This window comes from Nothobranchius furzeri, chromosome 7 (assembly GCF_043380555.1).
Source record: "Nothobranchius furzeri strain GRZ-AD chromosome 7, NfurGRZ-RIMD1, whole genome shotgun sequence".
NCBI lineage: Eukaryota > Metazoa > Chordata > Actinopteri > Cyprinodontiformes > Nothobranchiidae > Nothobranchius > Nothobranchius furzeri.
In genome coordinates, this window is record NC_091747.1 from 59950171 (window position 1) to 59963392 (window position 13222).

At 28.2% G+C, this 13222-nt stretch overlaps 1 protein-coding gene across 6 annotated transcripts in view; it reads left to right on the top strand.

Moving 5' to 3' along the window:
• The window catches only part of LOC107383076 (A-type potassium channel modulatory protein DPP6), a 371266-nt gene extending 358903 nt beyond the window's left edge, over positions 1 to 12363 (top strand). For all 6 annotated transcript variants that reach the window (XM_054751024.2, XM_015955500.3, XM_054751025.2 and 3 more), the window contains one exon: positions 11662 to 12363. In XM_054751024.2, the coding sequence (XP_054606999.2) occupies positions 11662 to 11811 (150 nt within the window). In that variant the 3' untranslated portion in view covers positions 11812 to 12363. The remainder of the gene's footprint in view (positions 1 to 11661) is intronic.
• The last annotated feature ends 859 nt before the right edge of the window (positions 12364 to 13222 follow it).

Below are 13222 nucleotides of genomic sequence, written 5' to 3' on the forward strand. Positions count from 1 at the left end.
GTTTTAATAACTTTGGTCTTGAAAAAAAAATCATACTATGGCATTCATTTATTTTACTTTTTTTTTATAATATACATCTTAGTATAGTATATGTTAACATTACTTTCTCACATATACTACTGTATGTTTTAATACTTCTAGCCACCTAAAATAAATAATACTTTGGCATTTGTGTATATTACTTTATATAGTATATGTTTACAATAATTTCTGTCACATAAAATATGCCATACTATTGTATGTGTTTTAATACATTTTGTCATGTAACTTTTACCATACTGTAATATGTACGCACATTACTTTATGTCTTGTAAAATACATCTAACTATTTTATGTTTACATTCATTTGTCACATAAAATATGCCATACTATTGTATGTGTTAATATGTGCACACATTATTTTCTGTCTTGTAAAATACATCCAACTATGTTTTGTGTTCACATGTCTCTGTCAGGTAAAAATTTACCATACTATAGTATGTGTTTTCATAAATTTGGTCAAAATCACACTATGGCATTGGTTTATATTAACTTTTTTATAATATACATCTTGGTATGGTATATGTTTACATTACTTTCTCACATATAATATGCCATAATATACTATATGTTTTAATACTTTTAGCCACCTAAACTAAATAATACTTTGGCATTTGTGTATATTACTTCGTTTTATAATATTCATCTTACTATAGTATATGTTTACAATACTTTCTATCACAAAAAATATGCCATACTATTGTATGTGTTTTAATACCCTTTGTCATGTAAAATTTACCATACTATAATAGGTACGCACATTACTTTTTGTCTTGTGAAATACATCTAACTATTTTATGTTTACATTTATTTGTCACATAAAATATGCCATACTATTGTATGTGTTAATATGTTCATACATTACTTTCTGTCTTGTAAAATACATCCAACTATGTTTTATGTTTAAATTTCTCTGTCAGGTAAAAATTTGCCATACTATAGTATGTGTTTTCATAACTTTGGTCAAAATCATACTATGGCATTTGTTTATGTTACGTTTTTGATAATATACATCTTGTTATGGTATATGTTTACATTACTTTCTCACATATAATATGCCATAATATACTTTATGTTTTAATACTTTAAGCCACCTACACTAAATAAAATTTTGGCATTTTTGTATATTACTTTGTTTTATAATATTCATCTTACTATAGTATATGTTTACAATACTTTCTATCACATAAAATATGCCATACTATTGTATGTGTTAATATGTGCACACATTACTTTCTGTCTTGTAAAATACATCCAACTATGTTTTATGTTTACATTTCTCTGTCAGGTAGAAATTTCTCATACTATAGTATGTGTTTTCATTACTTTGGTCAAAATCATACTATGGCATTTGTTTATATTACGTTTTTTATAATATACATCTTGGTATGGTATATGTTTACATTACTTTCTCACATATAATATGCCATAATATACTATATGTTTTAATACTTTTAGCCACCTAAACTAAATAATACTTTGGCATTTGTGTATATTACTTTGTTTTATAATAGTCATCTTACTATAGTATATGTTTACAATAATTGTAAAATACATCCAACATATTAACACATACAATAGTATGGCATATTTTATGTGACAAATAAATGTAAACATAATACATTTAATACATTTTGTCATGTAACTTTTACCATACTGTAATCTGTACGCACATTACTTTATGTCTTGTAAAATACATCTAACTATTTTATGTTTACATTTATTTGTCACATAAAATATGCCATACTATTGTATGTGTTAATATGTGCATACATTACTTTCTGTCTTGTAAAATACATCCAACTATGTTTTATGTTTAAATTTCTCTGTCAGGTAAAAATTGGCCATACTATAGTGTGTGTTTTCATAACTTTGGTCAAAATCATACTATGGCATTTGTTTACATTACGTTTTTTATAATATACATCTTGGTATGGTATATGTTTACCTTACTTTCTCACATATAATATGCCTTAATATACTGTATGTTTTAATACTTTTAGCCACCTAAACTAAATAATATTGTTGGCATTTGTGTATATTACTTTGTTTTATAATATTCATCTTACTATAGTATATGTTTACAATACTTTCTATCACATAAAATATGCCATACTATTGTATGTGTTTTAATACATTTTGTCATGTAACTTTTACCATACTATAATATGTACGCACATTACTTTTTGTCTTGTAAAATACATCCAACTATTTTATGTTTACATTTATTTGTCACATACAATATGCCATACTATTGTATGTGTTAATATGTGCATACATTACTTTCTGTCAGGTAAAAATTTGCCATACTATAGTATGTGTTTTCATAACTTTGGTCAAAATCATACTATGGCATTTGTTTATGTTACGTTTTTGATAATATACATCTTGTTATGGTATATGTTTACATTACTTTCTCACATATAATAAACCATAATATACTTTATGTTTTAATACTTTAAGCCACCTACACTAAATAAAATTTTGGCATTTTTGTATATTACTTTGTTTTATAATATTCATCTTACTATAGTATATGTTTACAATACTTTCTATCACATAAAATATGCCATACTATTGTATGTGTTTAATACATTTAGTCATGTAACTTTTACCATACTATATTATGTATGCACATTACTTTTTGTCTTGTAAAATACATCTAACTAGTTTATGTTTACATTTATTTGTCACATAAAATATGCCATACTATTGTATGTGTTAATATGTGCATACATTATTTTCTGTCTTGTAAAATACATCCAACTATGTTTTATGTTTAAATTTCTCTGTCAGAAAAAAATTGGCCATAATATAGTACGTGTTTTAATAACTTTGGTCGTGAAAAAAATCATACTATGGCATTTTAAGTTTTTTTATAATATACATCTTGGTATTGCATATGTTAACATTACTTTCTCACATATAATATGCCATAATATACTGTATGTTTTAATACTTTAAGCCACCTAAAATAAATAATACTTTGGCATTTGTGTATATTACTTTGTTTTATAATATTCATCTTACTATAGTATATGTTTACAATAATTTCTATCACATAAAATATGCCATACTATTGTATGTGTTAATGTGTGCACACATTACTTTCTGTCTTGTAAAATACATCCAACTATGTTTTGTGTTTACATTTCTCTGTCAGGTAAAAATTTACCATACTATAGTATGTGTTTTCATAACTTTGGTCAAAATCATACTATGGCATTTGTTTATATTACGTTTTTTATAATATACATCTTGGTATGGTATAGGTTTACCTTACTTTCTCACATATAATATGCCTTAATATACTGTATGTTTTAATACTTTTAGCCACCTAAACTAAATAATATTTTTGGCATTTGTGTATATTACTTTGTTTTATAATATTCATCTTACTATAGTATATGTTTACAATATTTTCTATCACATAAAATATGCCATACTATTGTATGTGTTTTAATACATTTTGTCATGTAACTTTTACCATACTATAATATGTATGCACATTACTTTTTGTCTTGTAAAATACATCCAACTATTTTATGTTTACATTTATTTGTCACATACAATATGCCATACTATTGTATGTGTTAATATGTGCATACATTACTTTCTGTCTTGTAAAATACATCCAACTATGTTTTATGTTTAAATTTCTCTGTCAGGTAAAAATTTGCCATACTATAGTATGTGTTTTCATAACTTTGGTCAAAATCATACTATGGCATTTGTTTATGTTACGTTTTTTATAATATACATATTGTTATGGTATATGTTTACATTACTTTCTCACATATAATATGCCATATTATACTGTATGTTTTAATACTTTTAGCCACCTACACTAAATAATACTTTGGCATTTGTGTATATTACTTTGTTTTATAATATTCATCTTACTATAGTATATGTTTACAATACTTTCTATCACATAAAATATGCCATACTATTGTATGTGTTTAATACATTTTGTCATGTAACTTTTACCATACTATATTATGTATGCACATTACTTTTTGTCTTGTAAAATACATCTAACTATTTTATGTTTACATTTATTTGTCACATAAAATATGCCATACTATACTATGTGTTAATATGTGCATACATTACTTTCTGTCTTGTAAAATACATCCAACTATGTTTTATGTTTAAATTTCTCTGTCAGAAAAAAATTGGCCATACTATAGTATGTGTTTTAATTACTTTGGTCGTGAAAAAAATCATACTATGGCATTTTAACTTTTTTTATAATATACATCTTGGTATAGCATAAGTTAACATTACTTTCTCACATATAATATGCCATAATATACTGTATGTTTTAATACTTTAAGCCACCTAAAATAAATAATACTTTCGCATTTGTGTATATTACTTTGTTTTATAATATTCATCTTACTATAGTATATGTTTACAATAATTTCTATCGCATAAAATATGCCATACTATTGTATGTGTTTTAATACCCTTTGTCATGTGACTTTTACCATACTGTAATATGTACCCACATTACTTTATGTCTTGTAAAATACATCTAACTATTTTATGTTTACATTTATTTGTCACATTAAATATGCCATACTATTGTATGTGTTAATATGTGCACACATTACTTTCTGTCTTGTAAAATACATCCAACTATGTTTTGTGTTTACATTTCTCTGTCAGGTAAAAATTTACCATACTATAGTATGTGTTTTCATAACTTTGGTCAAAATCATACTATGGCATTTGTTTATATTACATTTTTTATAATATACATCTTGGTATGGTATATGTTTACCTTACTTTCTCACATATAATATGCCTTAATATACTGTATGTTTTAATACTTTTAGCCACCTAAACTAAATAATATTTTTGGCATTTGTGTATATTACTTTGTTTTATAATATTCATCTTACTATAGTATATGTTTACAATACTTTCTATCACATAAAATATGCCATACTATTGTATGTGTTTTAATACATTTTGTCATGTAACTTTTACCATACTATAATATGTATGCACATTACTTTTTGTCTTGTAAAATACATCCAACTATTTTATGTTTACATTTATTTGTCACATACAATATGCCATACTATTGTATGTGTTAATATGTGCATACATTACTTTCTGTCTTGTAAAATACATCCAACTATGTTTTATGTTTAAATTTCTCTGTCAGGTAAAAATTTGCCATACTATAGTATGTGTTTTCATAACTTTGGTCAAAATCATACTATGGCATTTGTTTATGTTACGTTTTTTATAATATACATATTGTTATGGTATATGTTTACATTACTTTCTCACATATAATATGCCATATTATACTGTATGTTTTAATACTTTTAGCCACCTACACTAAATAATACTTTTGCATTTGTGTATATTACTTTGTTTTATAATATTCATCTTACTATAGTATATGTTTACAATACTTTCTATCACATAAAATATGCCATACTATTGTATGTGTTTAATACATTTTGTCATGTAACTTTTACCATACTATATTATGTATGCACATTACTTTTTGTCTTGTAAAATACATCTAACTATTTCATGTTTACATTTATTTGTCACATAAAATATGCCATACTATACTATGTGTTAATATGTGCATACATTACTTTCTGTCTTGTAAAATACATCCAACTATGTTTTATGTTTAAATTTCTCTGTCAGAAAAAAATTGGCCATACTATAGTATGTGTTTTAATTACTTTGGTCGTGAAAAAAATCATACTATGGCATTTTAAGTTTTTTTATAATATACATCTTGGTATAGCATAAGTTAACATTACTTTCTCACATATAATATGCGATAATATACTGTATGTTTTAATACTTTAAGCCACCTAAAATAAATAATACTTTGGCATTTGTGTATATTACTTTGTTTTATAATATTCATCTTACTATAGTATATGTTTACAATAATTTCTATCACATAAAATATGCCATACTATTGTATGTGTTTTAATACCCTTTGTCATGTGACTTTTACCATACTGTAATATGTACCCACATTACTTTATGTCTTGTAAAATACATCTAACTATTTTATGTTTACATTTATTTGTCACATTAAATATGCCATACTATTGTATGTGTTAATATGTGCAGACATTACTTTCTGTCTTGTAAAATACATCCAACTATGTTTTGTGTTTACATTTCTCTGTCAGGTAAAAATTTACCATACTATAGTATGTGTTTTCATAACTTTGGTCAAAATCATACTATGGCATTTGTTTATATTACGTTTTTTATAATATACATCTTGGTATGGCATATGTTTACATTACTTTCTCACATATAATATGCCATAATATACTGTATGTTTTAATACTTTTAGCCACCTAAACTAAATAGTACTTTGGCATTTGTGTATATTACTTCGTTTTATAATATTCATCTTACTATAGTATATGTTTACAATACTTTCTATCATATAAAATATGCCATACTATTGTATGTGTTTTAATACATTTTGCCAAGTAACTTTTACCATACTATAATATGTGCGCACATTACTTTTTGTCTTGTAAAATACATCTAACTATTTTATGTTTACATTTATTTGCCACATAAAATATGCCATACTATTGTATGTGTTAATATGTGCATACATTACTTTCTGTCTTGTAAATTACATCCAACTATGTTTTATGTTTAAATTTCTCTGTCAGAAAAAAAATTGGCCATACTATAGTAAGGGTTTTAATAACTTTGGTCTTGAAAAAAAAATTATACTATGGCATTCATTTATTTTACTTTTTTTTTATAATATACATCTTAGTATAGTATATGTTAACATTACTTTCTCACATATACTACTGTATGTTTTAATACTTCTAGCCACCTAAAATAAATAATACTTTGGCATTTGTGTATATTACTTTATATAGTATATGTTTACAATAATTTCTGTCACATAAAATATGCCATACTATTGTATGTGTTTTAATACATTTTGTCATGTAACTTTTACCATACTGTAATATGTACGCACATTACTTTATGTCTTGTAAAATACATCTAACTATTTTATGTTTACATTCATTTGTCACATAAAATATGCCATACTATTGTATGTGTTAATATGTGCACACATTATTTTCTGTCTTGTAAAATACATCCAACTATGTTTTGTGTTCACATGTCTCTGTCAGGTAAAAATTTACCATACTATAGTATGTGTTTTCATAAATTTGGTCAAAATCACACTATGGCATTGGTTTATATTAACTTTTTTATAATATACATCTTGGTATGGTATATGTTTACATTACTTTCTCACATATAATATGCCATAATATACTATATGTTTTAATACTTTTAGCCACCTAAACTAAATAATACTTTGGCATTTGTGTATATTACTTCGTTTTATAATATTCATCTTACTATAGTATATGTTTACAATACTTTCTATCACATAAAATATGCCATACTATTGTATGTGTTTTAATACATTTTGCCATGTAACTTTTACCATACTATAATATGTACGCACATTACTTTTTGTCTTGTAAAATACATCTAACTATTTTATGTTTACATTTATTTGCCACATAAAATATACCATACTATTGTATGTGTTAATATGTGCATACATTACTTTCTGTCTTGTAAATTACATCCAACTATGTTTTATGTTTAAATTTCTCTGTCAGAAAAAAATTGGCCATACTATAGTAAGGGTTTTAATAACTTTGGTCTTGAAAAAAAAAATTATACTATGGCATTCATTTATTTTACTTTTTTTTTATAATATACATCTTAGTATAGTATATGTTAACATTACTTTCTCACATATACTACTGTATGTTTTAATACTTCTAGCCACCTAAAATAAATAATACTTTGGCATTTGTGTATATTACTTTATATAGTATATGTTTACAATAATTTCTGTCACATAAAATATGCCATACTATTGTATGTGTTTTAATACATTTTGTCATGTAACTTTTACCATACTGTAATATGTACGCACATTACTTTATGTCTTGTAAAATACATCTAACTATTTTATGTTTACATTCATTTGTCACATAAAATATGCCATACTATTGTATGTGTTAATATGTGCACACATTATTTTCTGTCTTGTAAAATACATCCAACTATGTTTTGTGTTCACATGTCTCTGTCAGGTAAAAATTTACCATACTATAGTATGTGTTTTCATAAATTTGGTCAAAATCACACTATGGCATTGGTTTATATTAACTTTTTTATAATATACATCTTGGTATGGTATATGTTTACATTACTTTCTCACATATAATATGCCATAATATACTATATGTTTTAATACTTTTAGCCACCTAAACTAAATAATACTTTGGCATTTGTGTATATTACTTCGTTTTATAATATTCATCTTACTATAGTATATGTTTACAATACTTTCTATCACATAAAATATGCCATACTATTGTATGTGTTTTAATACATTTTGCCATGTAACTTTTACCATACTATAATATGTACGCACATTACTTTTTGTCTTGTAAAATACATCTAACTATTTTATGTTTACATTTATTTGCCACATAAAATATACCATACTATTGTATGTGTTAATATGTGCATACATTACTTTCTGTCTTGTAAAATACATCCAACTATGTTTTATGTTTAAATTTCTCTGTCAGAAAAAAATTGGCCATACTATAGTAAGGGTTTTAATAACTTTGGTCTTGAAAAAAAAAATCATACTATGGCATTCATTTATTTTACTTTTTTTTTATAATATACATCTTAGTATAGTATATGTTAACATTACTTTCTCACATATACTACTGTATGTTTTAATACTTCTAGCCACCTAAAATAAATAATACTTTGGCATTTGTGTATATTACTTTGTTTTATAATATTCATCTTACTATAGTATATGTTTACAATAATTTCTATCACATAAAATATGCCATACTATTGTATGTGTTTTAATACATTTTGTCATGTAACTTTTACCATACTGTAATATGTACGCACATTACTTTATGTCTTGTAAAATACATCTAACTATTTTATGTTTACATTTATTTGTCACATAAAATATGCCATACTATTGTATGTGTTAATATGTGCACACATTACTTTCTGTCTTGTAAAATACATCCAACTATGTTTTGTGTTCACATGTCTCTGTCAGGTAAAAATTTACCATACTATAGTATGTGTTTTCATAACTTTGGTCAAAATCATACTATGGCATTTGTTTATATTACGTTTTTTATAATATACATCTTGGTATGGTATATGTTTACATTACTTTTTCACATATAATATGCCATAATATACTATATGTTTTAATACTTTTAGCCACCTAAACTAAATAATACTTTGGCATTTGTGTATATTACTTTGTTTTATAATATTAATCTTACTATAGTATATGTTTACAATACTTTCTATCACAAAAAATATGCCATACTATTGTATGTGTTTTAATACCCTTTGTCATGTAAAATTTACCATACTATAATATGTACGCACATTACTTTTTGTCTTGTAAAATACATCTAACTAGTTTATGTTTACATTTATTTGTCACATAAAATATGCCATACAATTGTATGTGTTAATATATGCATACATTACTTTCTGTCTTGTAAAATACATCCAACTATGTTTTATGTTTAAATTTCTCTGTCAGGTAAAAATTTGCCATACTATAGTATGTGTTTTCATAACTTTGGTCAAAATCATACTATGGCATTTGTTTATAGTATGTTTTTTTATAATATACATCTTGGTATAGTAAATGTTTACATTACTTTCTCACATATAATATGCCATAATATACTGTATGTTTTAATACTTTTAGCCGCCTAAACTAAATAATACTTTGGCATTTGTGTTTATTACTTTGTTTTATAATTTTCATCTTACTATAGTATGTTTATAATACTTTCTATCACATAAAATATTCCATACTATTGTATGTGTTTTAATACCTTTTGTCATGTAACTTTTACCATACTATAATATGTGCATAACATTACTTTTTGTCTTGTAAAATACATCTAACTATATTTTGTTTACATTTATTTGTCACATAAAATATGCCATACTATTGTATGTGTTTAATACCTTTTGTCATGTAACATTTACCATACTATATGTGCGTACATTACTTTTTGTCTTGTAAAATACAGCTAACTATATTTTGTTTACATTTATTTGTCACGTTAAATATGCCATACTAAAGTATGTATTTTAATACTTCTAGTCATGCATTTGTTTATATTACGTTCTTTCTGTTTTATAATACACATCTTACTACAGTATATGTTTACATTACTTTCTATCACATAAAAATACCATACTGTAGTATGTGTTTTAATACCTTTTGTCATGTAAATTTTACCATAGTATATGTGCATACATTACTTTCTGTCTTGTGAAGTACGTCTATGTTTTATGTTTACATTTCTATTTCATGTAAAAACTTGCCATACTTTAGTGTGTTTTAATACCTTTTGTCATGTAAAATTTACCATAGTATATGTGCATGCATTACTTTCTGTCTTTTAAAATACATCTAACCATATTCTACGTTGCCTTTTCTTTCTGTCACATAAAATGTGTCATATTATAGTATGTGTTATGATAATTTTGCTATGTAAAATAAATCATACAATGACATTTGTTTATATTACTTTATTACTCTTTTATAATATACATCTTACTATAGTATATACTTACATAACTTTCTATCACATACAATATGCCATACAATAGTTGACACATGACAAGAATTGTTGACTGTGGTCATTCGCAACACGAGTCGCGCTACCGTTATGGGTTTATATGAGGACAGAGTCAGGGGAGGGGAAAAAAGGGCACTTCAGCGTTACCCCCGACAGATAGGATAGCTTTGCTATGCAAAAAAACACCTCAGACAGAAATGCACACAGACTTCAGACATTACACAACATAAGTCTCCACTAGGTGGGGATGGAAGGTTCTGGGACTCTCCTCACTTCAGAGTGCACAGCCGCAGAGCAGCGCTCACCACCTCCGTTCTGACAGGGGAGGGAGATAATGGCTTAGAGGGCACATTGACTCCTAGAGACGGTTCCACTGCCTTCACCAGTCACAGTCCCGCCCAGGCTGGGATAGGGAGAAACAGTTTCCATAGTGACCGCAGCATTCCACATTTCTTCTGAGGGGAGTTTACACTTCAGCCTCACAGGCTTCAAGGGCACCAGATTCAGATAGCAAGAATTGTTTTGGGTACAGGCAGAGATAATTTCTCTCTGCCTTAGAGTTCTGTCGGTCTTCAACCCCTCCAGGTCCAATAATGGCATTATCAAACTATTCCAATCCGTGCTGATTCGTCAACTCTCTCCTTGATCGAATCCACCTTCTGTGCCAGAGCCTGAATCTCAGCCAAAGTCCCAAGCTTACGACTCATCGCGACAATTATCTGAGTCTGTGAGTTTACAGCACGAAGCATTCCATCCCTACTTCCTGGAGACATTTCTCAGTATCAATACAAGTGTTTTAGAACATCCAAATCGAAAGAGAAATTAAACTTTTCCTTGTTTTCTTCCCCTAAACCAGACTTTTCCCTAGGTTATTTTATGCTGTTCTATCTTTCAGATCTACCCAGACGAAGGCCACTTCATCCACAGCGAAGTAACAAGGCAGCACCTCAGCCAGTCCCTGGTAAATTTCTTTGATGAGTGCTTCAGGCTACCAGAAAGAGTGTTTGAGGAGGAGCTGGAAGAGGAAGTTGAAGATGAGGGTTAGATTGTCCTCTTTAGACTCCAGAGACCCCTCATCTTCCCCATACGCCTGGTCATCCACATACCTTCCATTCTGTATCAGTGCCAAGGCACAGCCAAGTTGTCTACATCACGGAACTCCCGCGTTCCCCTTCAACTCAGTTTCAGACGATGGATCTTCAATAACATCAAGCCTCATCGACTCATCCAGTGCTCCTGAGTTGGACTCCAAAAGGCTCTTGAAAGAGCCAACAGAGACATGATGTTTTGGAACAAACTGACAAGAAGTCTCCCTCACAGCAAGATGGACCTGCTATTAAAAAGCAGCAGAAAGGAAGCCTTGGCTTTCACACAGACTTCCAAACTGTGAGGAGAAAAAAAGGCATAGCACATAACCGGAGGGCTTGTACATTAATGAAAACCTAAACCCTGGTACAAACACTGGTTGGCAGTGTTTAAGGGGTGTGTGGATACAGGAAATGTTCCTATTTTTGAAGTTGTGATGACTTTTTATGTTGGACTGTGGTTGTGTCTGATGTTACAACAGTTTGTAAAATAGCACACAAGTCTTCAACCAGCTATTACTGAGGCCATTATTTCAGTGTCATCTGCCTTGATACCAAGGAGCATTAAACCACCGTCGAAGAAAAAGAGGTTGTGGTGCGATTAAAGACAAAATAAGTCAAAAGTAAGACATTTTAAGAATAACTCCCATGAATAAAAACACACGGAAGCCAACAGATTTATTTTGTAATGATCATACTGAGTTATTTGTGTTTTTTTCTGGAGATAACTATGAGAAAGGCAGCATTCACAGGTACAATGTGTCTTTTGCTACTTCCGCAACAGAAGAACTCAAATAACATATTTCAATTCTTCACAATAAGACTCTCAATAAATAAATACCTAAAACCTCAGACAACATAAGAGTATTATTGTTTTCTGGTAAATATCAAACTAACAAAAGTATTTTCTAAACATCAGGTGTTTTGATGTACATATACGTTTGGATGAGACATTATTGCAAAAGGTTAACCCTTAAACAAGTAATATTAGCTAATAAAAACGTGTTTTTAAACTGGACCGTTTAATTCTTAGGCCTAGTGGTATGAATGTCCGCCCTGAGACTGGGAGAACGGGGTTCAAATCCACGGTTGGGTCATACCAATACCCAAACCCTCCCTGCTTGACACTCAGCGCTAAGGGGTTCTATTGGGGGGACTAAACCACTAAATGGTTCCCGATTGTGGCGGTCTGCAGCTCACAGCTCCCCCAAGGGATGGGTGTGGAGAGCAAATTTCACAACAAATGTGACGTTAATGATAAAGAAATAAAACTGACCACCACGTTGCCCCTTGCTCTCCCGTAGACCCTCCACCAGAGGCCAGTAAACTTTAAGACTGGAAATGGTGAGTGTGTGATGAAGGTACTAATCC